This window comes from Triticum dicoccoides, chromosome 3A, assembly GCF_002162155.2.
Source record: "Triticum dicoccoides isolate Atlit2015 ecotype Zavitan chromosome 3A, WEW_v2.0, whole genome shotgun sequence".
Lineage (NCBI taxonomy): Eukaryota > Viridiplantae > Streptophyta > Magnoliopsida > Poales > Poaceae > Triticum > Triticum dicoccoides.
The window spans coordinates 617,484,400-617,503,177 of NC_041384.1; the positions used below are offsets into that span (position 1 = coordinate 617,484,400).

At 44.7% G+C, this 18,778-nt stretch overlaps 1 protein-coding gene across 1 annotated transcript; it reads left to right on the forward strand.

Annotated features, from left to right (window-relative positions):
- Positions 1-1,643: 1,643 nt before the first annotated feature.
- On the forward strand, positions 1,644-2,327 carry LOC119266559 (exonuclease mut-7 homolog). The gene has a single exon (XM_037547792.1). The coding sequence runs from the start codon at positions 1,644-1,646 to the stop codon at positions 2,325-2,327; it is 684 nt and encodes a 227-aa protein (XP_037403689.1).
- Positions 2,328-18,778: the final 16,451 nt, after the last annotated feature.

Here is an 18,778-nt window from a genome sequence, read left to right on the forward strand (position 1 = left end):
AGTTCCCTGTCAAAGAAGGTGAACCGTTGTGTGGGTTAGTTTATTTATCTCTGATAATAATAAAGGGATTCGCTGAATAATAATGGAGGATGAATGGCTGTGGTGAAGTATGTTTCAGAATAGTTTAGTGACGTTGCTAGCTCCGCACGTCAGTAGTATACATATTTTTCACTACGGTGCTCCGCAGAATAGCGTCATGCCAAGTAATTTGTTGCGATGAGCTCAAGCATACACCTCTGTCAACCGCACAGCACTATGCCTCAGTCACCTTAAACATCCATGCCTTCACATAGATTCATGTCCGTGCCTCACGTAGCATCGTACCTGTGCCTCTAGCTGTGCTACTCGATGTATGAGTGCGTTTCGCAGCTGCATGCCTATGCCCCTCGTTTCTTCTCGTTGTTTCTGCCCATCTCGTACTTGCAACTATTTCAGGCATGACTGTGCCTGTTGAGTCGACACATTCATGACTCTCACGTCCGTGCCTCTGCAAGAATAATGACGGTGCTTGTAAGAGTGCAGCATTATAGGTGATACATTCAGGACACATTAGGGACCACCTTGCCACTATTTCAGACATGACCATGCCTGTTCCGTCGTCACATTCATGCCTCTCAAAGTTAATTGAAAAACATTCCGGGAAAATAGTAAACGGACGCCTATTGTCAATCCTCACGTCACGTACATTCGACGTTCATTCTTTCGTCACAAGAGTAATTGTCGTGCCTCTACCACAGAACATATAAGTGTAAAACGATTATTCCTACACTTGTAAAACCCGGAATGCCCTAGATAAATGTCAAATCACACCTTGCAGAAAAACCATGCAAGGCCGGTGCTTCTCAGGAACACATCTGTGGTTTTTTGCGCATGTAGTTGAGTGCACGGCTATTTGTTCATGCACGTGCCTCACGTCGTAGCATAGCACGAATTGACGTCCGTGAACCACGTAACTTCATTTCCGTGCCTGACGTAGCATCGTATCTATGCCTCTACTTAAAACTCTTGTTGTATAAGTGCTTCTTGCAGCTGCATATCCACGCCTGTCGTTGCTTCTGGTTCTTTCTGTCCATCTTGTAGCATCAGCTGCAATAGTACCTATGAAGAAACACAACACTGCTCCTACCAGCGAAAGTATCACTGAAAACAGTTGCCACTCCCAATGAATGTACCACGCCCGTGTGTCTGATAGTTAAACCAGCCACTTCAAGCATGCTTCTCTTGGTCAGAGACTTGTGCCTCTACATACTGTCCCGGCATGCCTCACAAGATAATTTGTAAAAGTTAACATTTGACAGCAAACTACGCAAGACAACGAACATCTCCCCGACTTGCTAGATATACGACGGTTGCTAAAAATATAACTGCTGATTTTATTTTTAATTTTTATAAAGAAAAACCACGATCAAAAACTCGGGATGTGCACAACCGCACCACCAAGGAGATGAAACCACGATCCAGAAGCCACGATGTGCACAACCGCATCGACAGTGAGATCGTGCACTCCTTTGCCGCTTCCCCGCCCTTAAATTTAGATTTTTGCCGCGGCCTTCTTACACACAAACAACAGAAATCGCCATTGCGCTCCCACTCATTGTTCCCCACGAAAAACTAGGTTGCAGAAGGACCAACTGCTCCAGGCCATGGGATTCATCAAGGAATTCATGGAGGTGCAGGCCCACGGCAACACCAAGTTGCACGTGATCCACACCAACGACTTACACAAGGCGGCGACCACCATCGAGCAGTACGAGCGACACCTCGAATTCGAGTGCCACAAGATCATCGGTGTTGATGTGGAGTACACCAACGACGTTGGCGAAGATCAGAAACCAGCCCACGTCCAGCTCTCCGTCGGCAAGGATCATCCGGTGTTGCTCTTCCAACTGAGCGCCGCCGATAAGAACTGCACCAGGTTCGACAACTTCCTCGCCGACCCCAGATACACGTTTGCTGGCTTCTCCATCGACGGCGACATAGAGATGCTCGGGCGCGTTGGACTAGAGATCGCCCACTTCGTCGACATCCAGAAGGAATGGAGGGTGCCTACAGCTACCAAGCGTCTGGACTCCCTTGGGGATGTCTCAGGCATCATTGTCCATGACTACTACCACAGCATGAAGAAGAAGCTCACCAACGCAGAGCACCAGTGCTGGGCGCGCATGCCCCTGTCCATGAGGCACATCGAGTACGCAGCAAAAGATGCTTACGCTGCATACGAGATATGGAGCCGTCTCACCATCATCCAGGAAGGCCTCCACCAGGCAAAACTCGAGAAGGAGCAGACCAGGAAGCGCGCAAGGTGCTGGGGCAACTACGACTACTGAAGCAGGTGGTCCCGGCCAAGAAAAGTAACTAGAAGACTGCTCATGCCATTCTAGATTTCCCGTTAGATTTGCTTTCTCTCAAGACTGCCGTTTGCTTCTTCTAAATTTAGATTTGCTTGTGTCGTAGTTAACCTTGCAGTTTGCTTACAGTTTACATATCTATTGAACAAGTTTATTTCCAGTGCAATGTTGCAGTTTTCTATTATTAGAATATATTGGCGTGAACTGAAAAATATAAACACAGTACAGATAACCTTGTAATTGTGCTTCTAGTTTACATATCTTCTGAACAAGTTCATTTCCAGTGTAATGTTGCAGTTTCCTATTATTAGAATATATTGGCGTGAACTGAAAAATATAAACACAGTACAGATACTATACGATTAGCGTAACGCATAGAGCAGGTACACATAGCAATCCACAAAAATGACGAGCATGCAATGCACTAGTACCTTTGTGGATGCAGCGTCGAAATGCAAGGACAACAATTACAGAATGCTCCTAAAAGCAGTGCACAATGTTCTAACAAACCAGTGCACACACAAATATTAATAGTCGTTCGTATGGAACACTTTGGAAAAACATTTTGAATACAGAGGTAGTTAGGTGTTTATTCTCCTTTGAAAACACTGCTTGCGCCCGTGATCCTCAGAGAAGAACACTATAGAGGCACGGTTGTCCGTCAATAACACCAACTAGCTACTTAAAAAACCCACGAAGGCTCTTCGGTGCCTCCACTCCTATAGAGTCCGTGCGTTACGTCGAGCTGCTGGCACTAAACGTGATGTCACCGAAAACGCAGAGGCAGAAGCGTGCCTTACGGCCAGCTTCCGACGTATCGGGTCTATGAAGATTTACTTCCTTCTTAACATTGCAGGTGACTATCGCAAAGGCATAGGCTCCATCATTCACCTCCGTGCCTCGGCAAGCACGACGACCATGCTTGAAACTGTAAAGCGTATAGGACACCTTAGGGACGACCTTGCACGGGTACTTCCGTGCACGACTATTTGTTTGTGCCCGTGCCTCACATAGCACCATAGCACGAATAGACGTCCATGAAATCACATAGCTTCAACTCCGTGCATCACGTAGCATCGTATCTGTGTCTCTTGTTTTTCCTCTAGCTGTATGAGTGCTTCTTGTAGCTGCATGACGCCGCCTCTCGTTGCTTATCGTTCTTCCTGACCGTCTCGTAGCGTCAACTGCAACACGGACACATAACAGTGCCTCTGAAGAAACACAGCACTGCTCCTACCAGCGATTGTATCACTGAAAACAATTGCCACTCCGAATAAATGTACCACGCCCCCGTGTCTGACAGTTAAAGCTGCCATTTGAAGCATGCTTCTCTTGGTCAGAGACTTGTGCCTCTACAATACATACTGCCCCTGCATGCCTCACGAGATTGTAAAAGTTAACATTTGACAGCAAACTGCGAAAGACAACGATCATCTCCACGACTTGCTGGAGATACGACATTTTATAAATACAACTGCTGATTTTATTTTTATTTTTTATAAAGAAAACCCACGAAGAGCCGTCGCTGAAGTTGCAGGATGGAGCAGACGCAGGAGCCACAGCTGCACTTGTACATGGCAACCACACAAAAGAACTCGCAGCCACAGCAGAACCAGGAGCGAGGAGAAAAAGGAAGAAGGAAGAAGAAGACCAACAAAACAAGTATGAAAGGAAGAAAAGAATAACAAAATCAAGAACACAGACCTTGAGAATTAGTCAGAGGGAGACAAAAGAACATAACAAGGTGCAAAAAGAGCAAAGAAAAGAGCATGTATCAACCAATACAGCAAGTGCTGAAGGACATCAAAAACAAGGTAGAAAAGTAGCTGCAGAAGCAGAGAATCAAGATGAAAAACAGGTAAATGAGAACAAATACATCATCCATGTAACTCGAAAGCGATGCTTTCAAGCTTGAACCTAAAAAATATGTCTTCAGTTCTGTCAGGGACACGACAAGAGAACGCCACCGAAACATAAAGGCCAACAGCAGCATGTCGTCAAGAACATCGAGCAAGAGGATGGAAGCAATAGAACAAGCAACCCAACAACAGATGATGCTCCCTCAAAAGCATCAACAGGAGCAGTACAAGAGACGAACAGGATCGGAGGCAGCAAAGAAGTGAGTATAAAAAATCAGTCTCTTCTTTCTAAAAAGTCTCTTCTCTCTAAACTAGAAATGGTCTTGAGTTAGCTGACAAATCTGCAACAAAATATAAACCCAGCCGGACAAGTATCATATCAATGCTCCCGCAAACGAGGCACGGGCTGATCTAGCATCGACCGTTAACAGCACGGCACAAAAATAAGAAGAAAACAACAAAGAAGAGGTAAAACTACCAAACCCATCTCGCCCAAATGCCATCAACTCATATTGTTTCATCTATCAGCTATTACAAGCACAACAAAGAGAGGAGGATGCCCATGCAAAACAGAAAGTTGATATAGAACAGCTCTCCAGCACAAGAGCATTTCAGATGACCGATACAGGGGAGAAAGCCTCAGAGACTGCACCTGGTGACACACACAAGGCTGGTATACAAAGCAAAGAAAAAGTGGACGCAGAAACGGATATCCCAACCACCAGCGCAAAGGTAAAATTCAACAAGAACCATTTTTCCAAAATTTATAAGAAATGTATTACCCAGCACAACCTCTCGCAGTAACACAAGAATTACAAGCAATGAATGAACCATGCTTTTCCTTTTTTCATGAAATGCTGGAAACAAACAAGGACAGTCATCCCGAAGAAGAGCAAGTGGTACAAACAGAACAAACCAAAAAACAAGGGCAAATGGCGACTAAAATGGTACCCAGTACGCCGACCAAACAGAAGTCGTCACATGACAAATACAACGGAGAAGACATGCCACCAGCATCGAAGACCAACGAGGTAAAGCTACACGCACCTGCTCCTACAACATTAAAAAAAGTTATGCATGCACAGATGAAGTCCAAACTTTATTTACATTTTTGACTGAACAGAAGAAAGAAACAAATGAAGCAGAAGATGTGCCTCAAGAAGCGATAGAAATTGCTGCTACCGCTCAACAATGTACAAAAAGTCCAGAAGACAGAGAAGAAGCAACAGGAACGACAAAAGAGAGATTGAATGTAGAGGTCAAGCTACAAAACCTCTTTCTATAGCATATAAAAAAACAGACACATTTTAATTACTTTTTTGCGTTCCGAGAGATGCAAGAAACAGAGGAGAGCACCAATATTCAAGACCAACAAACACAACAACACAAGGGAATAGAACAATCAGAAGATGTTGTTCGAACAACGGACAGCGTAACCGCCGTAGACCAAGCCAGAAAACCTCCGCTATCCGAGCAAGAAATAACAGGGATGTCAATGTCGACGCAAAAGACTGAAAATGTGAAGTGAGATAACCTGCTTTTAAGGAAATTAGATATTTAAGTGAACAAAAACACAAATGCAATCTCATTTACCTACCTCTATGTCTCAACAGCCACAAGAAAAAAACGACGACACCATGGGAGAACAAAAGAAAAAGATCCAGAGGAGCTCCAAAAACCTCCACTCAAAGAAGAAAAGCTCGAAGAGGCAGCACCGGCGAAAATGGTTGAAAAGGTGAAGCTACAAAAAAACGTTCAAAGACACACTTAAACATTTGAGTATTTTTCTTAGGGAATGGACGCTAAACTACAATGAAAATAACGAGCATATTTAATTATTTTTTAACCATGCTTTTACACGACAACGCAGAAACCTCAACAAGACACGCACACAGAAACAAGCAAAGAAGCAAAGGGCCACGGTGCATTGGAAGACCATGCAGCAAACATTCCAGAGAGAGAGTCAGACAACAACAAGAAAAAGGCCGCACCATCAGACAAGAAACATTGTTCTGTAAAAGATGTTGTCGCCACAAACACGATGGTAAGCCAGGACGGCACTCAAACAGAACGTGAACCATTGATCATACAAAACTTGTCCATCGAAGAAGACACAAAAGATGAAGGGATCGAACGCATGTACAACAATGTCATGACAGCGAATGAGGACAAAGGGTAAGTTCATGTTACCACCAACGAATTATATTCCTCCAATGATTTTCTCCCTTAAAGATTTTACATGTATACCTGTAAATATATATACAGAGATTTTTCTAAATACATTATATATGTGTGTGTGTGTGTGTTGCAGGCACAAGATTTTTATAAATACAGAGACATCAACAGTAACGGTGAGCCTCATGGCGGAAAGCTTCAAGTCTGGAAAGCCAGTGCGCAGCGAAACCATGGCAGTCATGCTACAGATGTTGAAAAAGCAATTCAGGGGCACAAAGAGAAAGATTCTATCAACGTACAACACCGTAAGTAAACCTCAAGTTTCAACAAATGAATATCACTATATCGATCAATCAACCTTTCTGTACAATTGAATTTACAAACCTCTTTTATGCACATGTGACAAAAAAAGCAGGCATCAATACGCATGGCCAACCACGAAGATCCATTGGAGCTAAAAAATAAAGACGAAGCACATGTCAGAGACAAGACAATGCCTAAAAGGATTAAAAGATTCCTTGATCTGGAAGAAGGAGAGCAACTACAAGATTTCGACATAGTAAGCACATCTCATGTTGCAGATAAGAAATACAATCTTGGCACTGCAATTCCGACTAACGATCAACAAATCATGACTAAATTCAAGAAGGATCCCTTACTTATTTATTTTCCGTTTTGCAGTTCTTTCTACCAGTTTGCATAGGCGGGCCTGTTCAAGAAGGAGCTGTGAGTATGGGCCACTACTTCGTTGTTACAATAAACATGAAAAAAAGAGCGCTTCGAACTCCTTGACTCTTTAGCAGTTGAACATGAAGGAACAATGGATTACTTCAACACAGTAACAAACAGAGTAAAGAGGATATGGAAGCAAGTAAGCAAATTGCTCTAGCTGTCTCCAAGTAGTATTGACCATTTTGAAAAGGTCAAAATGCAGGTGCCACTTCAGGGAGCAACGTAAGCACTACAAACCTTTCTCCTTTTCCTTACTCACTGTAACAATTTATCTATTAATTCAATACATAAAAAACATAGGACGTTAGGACAACTTCACCTAAATTGCCCAACCATCTTTGGACAACGACAATAACCAATCATGCTTCTACCTGCAGACTCGACTGTGCGTTCTACATGTTCATGAACACAAAGCACTACACCGATGGTGGAGAAACAGTGTACCTAACAAAAGAACAAGTCCCGGGGTTGAGGAAGAAAATTCTGTATCAAATAATCAGCCAATACAGAGATACCGCCGCACTGTCATTAATCAACTACACCAAAGGTTTCTCTTTCTCAAGACAACAAAGTAAAATTCTACTTATATAATTTTCAGAGACACACCAACAATTTTTTATTTTTTATTTTAACAGATATGCTGAATTCTAAGGTCGATATGGAAGACAGTGAAATGGAACGAATACATTGTGACATAATTCAAGAAGAGATTCCTCCAACTCCCGAGCAAATTGGGACGAGCGCTCAAGAGATACAAGTTATTGACATTAATGACACAAACAGCGATGAGGAGAAAGAAGATTATCATGTGAGCAGCAAGGATACCACCAAAGCGTCTGAAGAAACACTCACGGAAGAACAAGCCCAGACAGATGCTGGTTTATAGAGGGAACAACACACGCAGCCAGACACTGATTTACAAAAGGAAGACGAAAGGAAAGATCCACCGACAGAACCAGGTAGACCACCCCCAGATAAAAAGACAGAACACATAACAGGCTCTCCTTTAGAAGGTGATAATAGGACAAAGAGCGTACCAACTCACCAACAAGAGCTTTCCAAACAGAACAAGAACCCTGTTGACGAAGATCACAAACCAGGAACATCACCCGAGGTGAAACATGCACGGGAAGAAAAAAGCAGATAGAGAAGGATTTAACAGAAAAGATACTTGAACAGAGGAAACGCGATGCTGCAATCTCAGTACAACCGAGCATCAAAAACAACAGCACACAAAAGGAACCACCAACACCTAGGCAGCCTAACGAGCAAGCGCAGTTAGGTCATGACAAGAAAAAGGCAAGGCATCTTCCAAGAGTACAGACAAGATCCCCAAAACCCTCAACGATTCAATCATCAGAGATCAACTCAGCAAACATAATCTCAATTAAGATGCCATTCAAACGACCAAGCAAGGAACCTGGGAAAGTCAAGGTTGCATCACTTGTTCCAGGAGATTTCATTTACAAAGAAAAGGCCATGTAACTCTATAGATATCTGATGAGCCGACAAGGACAGAGAGAATGCGCAGGGTAAGCAGATTCTCCTAGTTCCATGGAAACAACTACAGAGAGCTACAGATTCTCTAACATCCAACTAACAATTCACTCACCTACTTCCAAACCCTCCTTGCACACAAGTGCTATATAAATATAAAAGCTCAAACCGAGAAGACTGCATTTCAGCAAAATCCTTCATGGAACAAGCAGGAAAAGGAGAAACACAGATGGAGGGCTCCATGCTAAACGCATTACTGGAGGAATGGGCAGAACAAGAACAGTTCAACCCAGACGACACAACTGTACTCCCTGCAGGTTTCGCAAATGTATGCATACCTCACACACAAAAATACCACCGCCATTACTACGATAGAATATTTAACTAAAATCACACACTCGCTTTCTTGAAGCTGGTGCTCGGTCTCAATTATGATAACGGAGAGCTATCAGAATTCAACGAGGACGAAGCACTAAAAGGATTTGAACTCCTCGTGGGAGGTAAAGACATCCTCCATTCGAAGATGGTAAGCTCAGTATTATTACTTAGCACATGACCTATTCTCTTTGAGCTTTCAACAATAAAATGAAATTCAATTTTTACATCAACAATGATCTCCCCTCTCAATGTAGATCATGATACCTCACCACACAAACAAACACTACACGCTCTATGTTGTGAACAAGTTCAGAGATAGCATCGACATCCTTGACTCACTGAACTACGTAAACTACGCCAATTTGTCTTGGAGTTAACACCACGTGCATCGAGAAGAACTGGTACGTACTTTGTGTACATTGATTTCATGTTTTCCTCATGATAGTATGATACTCTTACTTTCCTCAATGCCGCACCCAAACAACAAAACCATAATCCAATAACAGATGAGAAGGATGTCCGTGCTGATGAAGAAGCACCACGGACTAAAACACAAGAACGAACTAGACTGGGAAAGGATAGCAGAAAGGCCTCACAGGGTCTGCACACCAAAGCAAGAAGGAACACAATGCGGTCACTTCACAGCCCAATTTGCGAAATACTATAATGGGAAAGAACTGGTCAAGGACAGAGAGGATTTTCATGTAAGTTACCACTACATACACGTCAAATGACTTGATTTCTTTATTACCGTAATTAGTTTATTAACAATTGTGAACAACACGTAACTATAAACCATACAATTTCACATGCCTGCAGCCCAGCAAGGTCAATGCCGAATGGAAACCGGAGTACGTATACACACTCATATTCAGTAAAACCAACCAAATAAAGGACCATCAACTTCCTGGAAAACTCAAAGATTACAAACCAGAGACTGCAAACCTTTTTTCACCCATGAAAGGTAATATAACTATTTTCATTTTTACCATCAGTCAACATTATTGGAGCTTCAAATATTTCTCTTAGAAACAACAGCCATAATTTTTTATCTGCTTTGACAGAGCGAGACGTAAAAAAACCAGCATCAGTCAGAGAGCAGCAAGAAATACCCGCAACACCGGCATTCGTTTCTACACGTGGATAAGTCAAACGAGCTCTACAACATAGTCATGAGTGACACATGGCAGGATGAATTTAAAAGGTAACTGCAAAGAACCTTAAATTCCTGTTTATCAAAAGGAAGTACTTGGTTAATGACTTTCTCAACAAAAATTTCCCTGAATTTAAGCAGAAAAGTAGTATTCTCGAGAGATCATCCAAAGACAACTTTTACTGGATCAAAGCTAAAGGAAATATTTGGGCCTACAAACAAGAAAAATCTTCAAGGAATGGAAAAGAAGGTGCTCAATGAGTTAGCAGAAGCATGGGAAAGCAGCAACCAAACTATACACAAAAGACATAGACTATTATTAGGCCCAAGCTTTGCGGAGGTAAATTTCAAAAAAAATCACAGTGATCATATGAACTCATCATTTTCGAACTATTGTTTAATCTCTTGGTACCAATCTATTTTTTCTAACTCGTTTTTATCGTTTTTTATTTGTTGCATGCAGCATATTCTGGGTTTAAAGGATAAAAGAAAATCTATGAAGGATTTCATAGTTGATTTCACACGAGAAAAGGATGCCTTGGTTCCTTTGTTCCTTAAGAAATGTCAATCAGAGAAGCTCAAAACAGCAAAAATGGTAATAGTGTTTTCCATCCAACAAAATAAAAATAAGCATTTCAAAACAGAATACTATATTCTAAACTCTCCTCTAACAATAAAACTTTTGTACCACAGGTATTCATGCCATTTGAAAAGGAAGACCGTTACACACTATTAGTGCTCGACAGATATAAAAGGAAGCTTCAAATCATCGAACCTGAAGAAACCTCTCTTGAAGAATTGAGAAGACAAGAATACCTGAAAAATCAATGTGGTCGACACATGCATGATGGCAAACTAATGAAGCAGATTGCTATAATGGAAAACAATGAAGCCATCAAAGAAAAGGACCATCGCACATACCACAACCATAAAGACAATGTGGTAAGAATTGTAAATAACGCCATCTTTCAGTTTTACAAATTACACTACATGTATCTCTAAAAACAAAAACAAAATGCAATTCCCAGGTTCCCAGGTTTAAAGAAGTATACGAAATATTACTGGGTGAAAAATTCGAAAAGGAAAATACAAAATGGGGTGTTGAAGTTTCACAGGGCATTCCAAAGGTGAACAAAGGTGAAACCCCGTTTGCTGTACTAAGGTTCGCGCATCTCTTTGATGGCAACCACTTCGTCGAAGAGATTGATAATTTCGACGTAAGTTTTCGCTTAAAACTCGCAATAAATCTTCTAGGTATCATACAAATGCATGACCTAATACTGATGTGTTTTTTCTCCTTTTTTCACTGGCCTTTTTGTAGGATGGCACGAGACAATGGAAAGCACAACAACTGTGCAAGCTAGTATTTAGCGATCAGAATACAATCGAACCCAGCAAAATGGGCGATGAGATTAGAAAGATCTACGACGACATCACGCAATAAAAAGTTGTTGATAAGCGAACGAGCCTAGCTCCATCGAAACACCAGAAGACGGTTTAACCGCACATCATACTGTAATAATGAAGCAACCGACTATTTTTATTGATGTACCTCCTTGATTCTTCAGTAATCAAGCATTCGACCCTCTAAGCCTAAGTATTCCTCAATGACCGATAGCGTACAAGTACCGTGAGGGAAAGGTGAAAAGAACCCCAATCGGGGAGTGCAATAGAGAACCTGAGATCCGATACGAACAATCAGTTGAAGGAGCGGAGCGCGGGCGCACTCACTCTAACGGCGTACCTTTCGCATGATGGGTCAGCGAGGAAATGGGAACAGCGACTTAAGCCATTAGGTGTAGGCGCTTTCCAGAGGTGGAAGATTTACGTTCTTCCTATTTGACCCGAAACCGATCGATCTAGCCATGAGCAGGTTGAAGAGAGCACAAGCCAGTGTCAATGCCAACTATCAATCCAGGCGGTTGATGACCATGCCCCATAAACCACCCAAGTCCGTCCCTAGACATACGTACGTCACGTCGACACGCCGTGACTCTACATACTACTCACGCGTGACCACCAGTGACTTTGATGTTTCACAAACATTCCCCCTTTCTGAAACCGTGTGCTGCCGAATGCCACCAACCTACAGAATGAGTCTGGCGGGAGTACAAACATGACTCTCTAAATGAGTATTCAAACAAATGCATGTGGTCCCACCGACTAGCGCCGTTAGAGAGCTCACACCTGTGCATCCACAATGGTGCCTTCCTACCTCAGTACTAGCAAGCAAGCCTCTTCGACCACACCACCATGCATCCAGAGGGTCAAGAGCCAGTAATGCCTCTCAAAGGCCCACAACACTCCATGCCCGTGATGCCAGACACGTGTGACTTTCTAGAGGCTTCACAACCGTGACTCCTTAACTTCTTATTCGGAAGCATGCCTCTGGTATCACACTTCCGTGCCTCTTGGGTCTTCACCTCCGTGCCTTCTGTGAATGCATCTACGTGCCTAACGTGTCACACCATGAGAATCTTACATGGACACGGTACCACGCCCATGTCTCTTCTCTTCACAAACGTCAGAACAGTGCATCTCTAACCGAGCATTCCAACACATACCTCTCAGACCACACTATTGTGCACCCACAACATTGATACCCGTGCATCGAGAAGTCGCAATCCCATGCCTTGCGTACCTGGATACAGGTGCCTCTCTCACATGACACTTGCCATGACTCTTACATGCCCCATGACGTCGCACAACCTTGACTCACTTCCAAACCGTGACCCTGTAACTATGTATTCGGAGCTCAACTCTGCTACCCCGTCCACGTGCCTCCGGTCCCTATAGTAACACACGCCGGTGACTCTAGAGACTGCAAACATGTGCCTCTCTAACTACGTATTCCGACCCATACCACTCCTACCACTCCTCAACAAGCCGCGCACGTGTAAACAACTAAAGTGTACTCAGCGCAAAAAGACTGCTTTGCATTTTGTTATTTTAGAGTAAAAAGCAACATTACTACTTCAAAATCACATGATTGCTGAACAAACATAGTTATTAGCAAGCTAAATAACTTGCTCAATCACATAAACAAACTACAACTTGACATAAGGAAACTTGTTTAACCCGATACAGATGACATTACAAACTCCTTCGTTCTAACAGAATTAAACTACGAACCTGATACAATAGAAAGGACAAGCATAAACACAAGCAACTCCATGATCAGTTTTCTATGTTTTCATCATCACTAGTACCCGTAGTAAGGATCTTCATAATTCTTCTCTGCCTCTTTTGCACTCTCCAGAACTTCTCTGATGTTTTCAATTCTCTTCCACGACTCGTAGGTTGCGTACGCATCTATCGCTGCATACTCAATGAGGTAATTTGGCAATGGGCTGATCCCCCATAGTTTATGGTCTTCAACTCTATCAATCTTATCCTTCATCTATTTGTAGAATGGGTGGATCACGCTACTTGCAACATCAGCCAAAGAGTGGTACCTCTTTCTTCCCTTGAAAGGTACTCTCCATTTGTGCTGGATGTCAATGTACTTGTCGGGGTTGATCTCCAAACCAGAACTTCGCAGCATCTCTTTGTCACCTTCAATACTGAAGCCGGAAAAGGTGTAGAACCTGTCCTCCTTCAGGAACGGGCGCAGGCTCTTGGGCCTGCAGGGGGATGGCACATTTAAGGTGGATTCATCAAGTATCAATCAAGTACATGCTTATTTTTATTTTTGGAATTTACACTTGAACCAATTACCTATCTACTTCTTAGCCACGTTAATAGATCTTCAAGAAACTGAATACACTAGAAGAGAAAGTACGCTAGAACATCAAGTTCAGAAAATAATCTCATACATCAAACCCATAAATTAATCTAGTGCATCAAATACATAAACTGATCTGGTGAGTCAAGTTCAAAATCTATTGTGCTGCATCTACTTCAGAAACTTCACTGATACATCAAGTCAATAAACCAATCTAATCAAATTTATGGATGAAAAGATAATTAAACAGAAGCATGGAGAGGTTGAAACTGTAGGATGGTTCACCATTTTGTTGCCGCTGTGATGTGATATACCAAACAGAGTTCCTCCACGCATAACTGTAGAACCGCTGCCCTCTGTGGAGGTTGGTCCTCCCTGGTATACTCGACATCAATGCCGATGTACTGAGGGTACAAGCCGCAGACCCTCTTCAGGATCCTGCTGATCATCTTGTCAGCTTCCTCAGGATTGCTGGTGCATACGACATCCAGCTTTTCCTTGCCGTGGATGTCAACCTCCTTGAGGTGCACTTTGTAGTCGTGCTTCTGACCGGGGACCTGAACGTCATCGACCTCCGTGCTCTGGTCGGACATCTCACCACGGGGACGCTTGGCAGATGGTTCCTCCGCCATTACGCTCCTCCAGCGATGGCCGTCGTCACACAGAGATTGTGAGGAGATGCTAGTTGAGATGGAACGGCAAAAATGTTTTCGGAATTGAGTGGCTATGGAAGCGCAGTTACCCTTTTCTACCAAGGTCTGGGTCGTGGAGGAGGCAGTTGGACGCGGCCTCGTCGTGGTAGAGAGGGCCGAAGACATGCGCTCGTCGTTGCTGTGCGTCAAGGCAACCGCCGAGTGGCAACCCTCGCGGTTGGCGGGAAAAATCAATCGTCAAATCGTCCGATTAAGCACGTAACAAATGTTATTGCTCGCACCTTTCCCGGCGCACACCGCTACTACCACACGACCAATGCTGTACAGACTTCACACATGCGGACCCACAACAGATACTCTCTAAGTACTATTCGCACCGATGCCTCTACTACCAAACTACCCATGGAGACACACGCTCGTAACTCTAAAGACTTCACAACCGTGACTTTCTGAGTAAGTCTTCAGATGCATGCCCCTGCCACCACATATTTGTGCATCCACAAAGTTGATACCAGTGCCTCTAAAATAACAACGTCGGTGCCTGTAGAACCTGGTGTTCCGTGCCTCACACGTCTACTAAGATGCTATAGCGAAAAAAACTAGGCGACATGAATCTTGATACTAAAATCAGACCGTCGAAGATTACATACGGTTCCATCATTTCCATTTATCCCACCTCCACTATTCTCTTCCTTCCTCTCTTCCACAGCAAAATCTCGAAACATTCCACACTGACACAAGATCTCCTCATAGGTTCATCAAACCAAATTCCAAGTAGAGTTCCCCTCGCAAAAGAACCGCCACCACGCTTCGGCAACCACCCTCCCACTTCAAGATACACACCGTTAAACGATGCACCCAACAACACAAAGTACCCACCAGACGACGACGAAGCAAGGACTTCAACACCGCCGGCGGAGATCACAAAAAAAACGAACAGACAGAATCGACCGATGGAAGTGAGAAGCCGAACACAAGCAATCGAATGTAAATAACAATCTATCCCATTACATTCCATTCTACAGGGACAACAACCCTATCCACCACAAAAAACAAAGTTTTGCACTATCCAAAATCAACTTGTCTCAAAAATTGAAGTACCGTACACACGACAATTAATAGAAACGCTACTGCTCCTGGCTACGGAATTTTCACCACATGAAATGTGCTCAAAAGTACTACATCTGCCACTTCACTAACTATAATACCTCAAACGATCCAAATACTTCGAGCATACTGAGAACTCAAACTTGGTAATTACACCAGATTTTCTCTACCTATTGTCCCTTGATTGTAACTATTTTCAAGTTAAGTGTCTCGTGTCCGTCACAGCAGTGTTTTTACTTCAGTGCCCCCTGTACCAGAATCCGTGCCTCCTGTACACTCTAAGCCCTGCCTCATGTGCGTACAACCACGTGCCTTGCATGACACTTGCCGTGACTCCTACGGGGCCTGTCGTGCCACACCCACCTCACATTCACAACCTTGGTTCTGTAACCAAGTAGTCGGACCCATGCCTCTGCCGCCACACGTTTGTGCATCCAGAGAGTGAACACCCGTGACTTAAGAAAACACACGTACGTGCCTGTTATGGATTCACCTTTTCTGCCTTCCAAGCCTGTTCCAACGTGCCTTTGTCGCTCCCAAGACTTCACAACCATGCCTCTTTGACCAAGCATTCTAACACTCGGACCCATGCCTCTGCAGCCACACGTTTGTGCATCCATAGAGTGCACACCCGCGACTTGAGAAAACACACGTACGTGCCTTTGTCGCTCCCGAGACTTCACAATCATGCCTCTTTAACTGAGCATTCTAATGCTCGGACCCATGCCTCTGCAACCACACGTTTGTGCATCCATAGAGTGCACACCCGTGACTTGAGAAAACACACGTACGTGCCTTTGTCGCTCCCGAGACTTCACAACCATGCCTCTTTAACAGAGCATTCTAACACATGCCTCTTAAACCACACTCTTGTACTACATCCACAGGATTGATACCCGTGCCTCGAGAAGCAGCATGTCCATGGCTGCGTTGGCTTCATTTCCGTGCATCCACTGCTTAAATCCACGTGCCTCACACAACACTGGCCTCCTGTGCCTACGTCAACGTGCCTGTAGAACCTGCACTTCAGTGCCTCGTGTGCCTGCATCCACATGCCTGTAGAGAGGCTCCACTTCAGCACTACCACGTGACTTCACAAACGTGGTGCCTTCACTTCTTTGCCTACACGTACATGCACCCACGTGCCTCACGTGGCACTCGCCCAGACTCTTACGTGCCCCGTAACGCCACACCCACGTGACTTCATGAACGTTGTTCTGTAACCAAGTAGTCGGACCCATGCCTCTCCCGCCACACATTTGTGCATCCAGAGAGTACACACCTAAGGGAGTCCTGGATTAGGGGGTGTTCGGATAGCCGAATTATACCTTCAGCCGAACTCCTGGACTATGAAGATACAAGATTGAAGACTCCGTCCCGTGTCCGGAAGGGACTTTCCTTGGAATGGAAGGCAAGCTTGGCGATACGGATATGAAGATCTCCTACCATTGTAACTGACTTTGTGTAACCCTAACCCTCTCCGGTGTCTATATAAACCAGAGGGTTTTAGTCCGTAGGACAACATACATCTCAACAATCATACCATAGGCTAGCTTCTAGGGTTTAGCCTCTCCGATCTCGTGGTAGATCTACTCTTATACTACCCATATCATCAATATTAATCAAGCAGGGCATAGGGTTTTACCTCCATCAAGAGGGCCCGAACCTGGGTAAAACTTCGTGTCCCTTGCCTCCTGTTACCATCCGGCCTAGACGCACAGTTCGGGACCCCCTACCCGAGATCCGCCGGTTTTGACACCGACATTGGTGCTTTCAGTGAGAGTTCCTCTGTGTCGTCGCTGTCAGGCTCGATGGCTCCTACGATCATCAATAGCGATGCAGTCCAGGGTGAGACGTTCCTCCCCGGACAGATCTTCGTCTTCGGCGGCTTCGCACTGTGGGCCAATTCACTTGGCCGTCTGGAGAAGGTCGAAAGCTACATCCCTGGCCGTCAGGTCAGATTTGGAAGTTTAAACTGCATGACTGACATCCGCGGGGACTTGATCTTTGACGGATTCGAGCCACTGCCAAGCGCGCCACACTGTCACGACGAGCATGATCTAGCTCTGCCGCCGAACAATGCCCTAGAGGCCGCACCCGCGTCAGCTCCGACCCTTAATTCAGAGCCAACTGCGCCGATCGAGGATCAGCGGTTGGACGCCACCTCGGGGGCTGCGACCCCAACGGTGATTGAGCCGAACATCAGCCCCATACTCTGCGAGACTCGTGACTCCAAGGAGCCGGACTCCTCTCCGGACTCCAAACCCTTCGCGCCCCTGCCGATTGAATCAGATTGGGCGCCGATTATGGAGTTCACTGCCGCGGACATCTTTCAGCACTCGCCTTTAGGTGATATCCTAAAGTCACTGAAGTCTCTCTCTTTATCAGGAGAGCCCTGGCCGGATTACGGTCAGCAAGGTTGGGGTACGGACGATGAAGAAATTCAAAACCCACCCACCACCCACTTTGTAGCCACTGTCGACGACTTAACCGACATGCTCGACTTCGACTCCGAAGACATCAACGGTATGGACGCCGATGAAGGAGATGATGAAGAACCGGCGCCTACTAGGCCCTGGAAAGCCACCTCGTTGTATGACATATACATGGTGGACACCCCAAAAGAGGGAGATGGCGATGGAACAGCGAAGGATGACCCCTCCAAGAAACAGCCTAAGCGCCGGCGTCAGCGGCGCCGCTCAAAATCCCGCCAAAACAAACATGGTGATTCCAGCACGGGAGATAATAATACTCTGGAAAGCGCCGAGAAAACCCCCTCCAGCAAGATTTAGCATAGGAGGATGAAGAAACCAGCCCTCATGAGAGAGCGATAGACAGAGAGGTTGAGGACGATAATTATGTGCCTCCCTACGAAGACGAGGCAAGCCTCGACGACGACGAATTCGTCGTGCCAGAGGATCCCGTCGAGCAAGAGCGTTTTCAACGCAGGCTTATGGCCCTGGCAAGAAGCCTCAAGAAAAAACAGCAACAACTTAGAGCTGATCAAAATTTGTTAGTCGACAGATGGACTGAAGTCCTTGCGGCCGAAGAGCATAAACTCGAACGCCCCTCCAAGAGCTACCCAAAGTGCAGGTTGCTACCCTGATTCAAGGAGGAAGCACTTGATGCGGCCGACCGGCCACCTCGTGGCC

Bases quoted from the DNA above. Each gene is read 5' to 3' on its own strand.
- LOC119266559 (XM_037547792.1), top strand. From the start codon at position 1,644: ATGGGATTCATCAAGGAATTCATGGAGGTGCAGGCCCACGGCAACACC.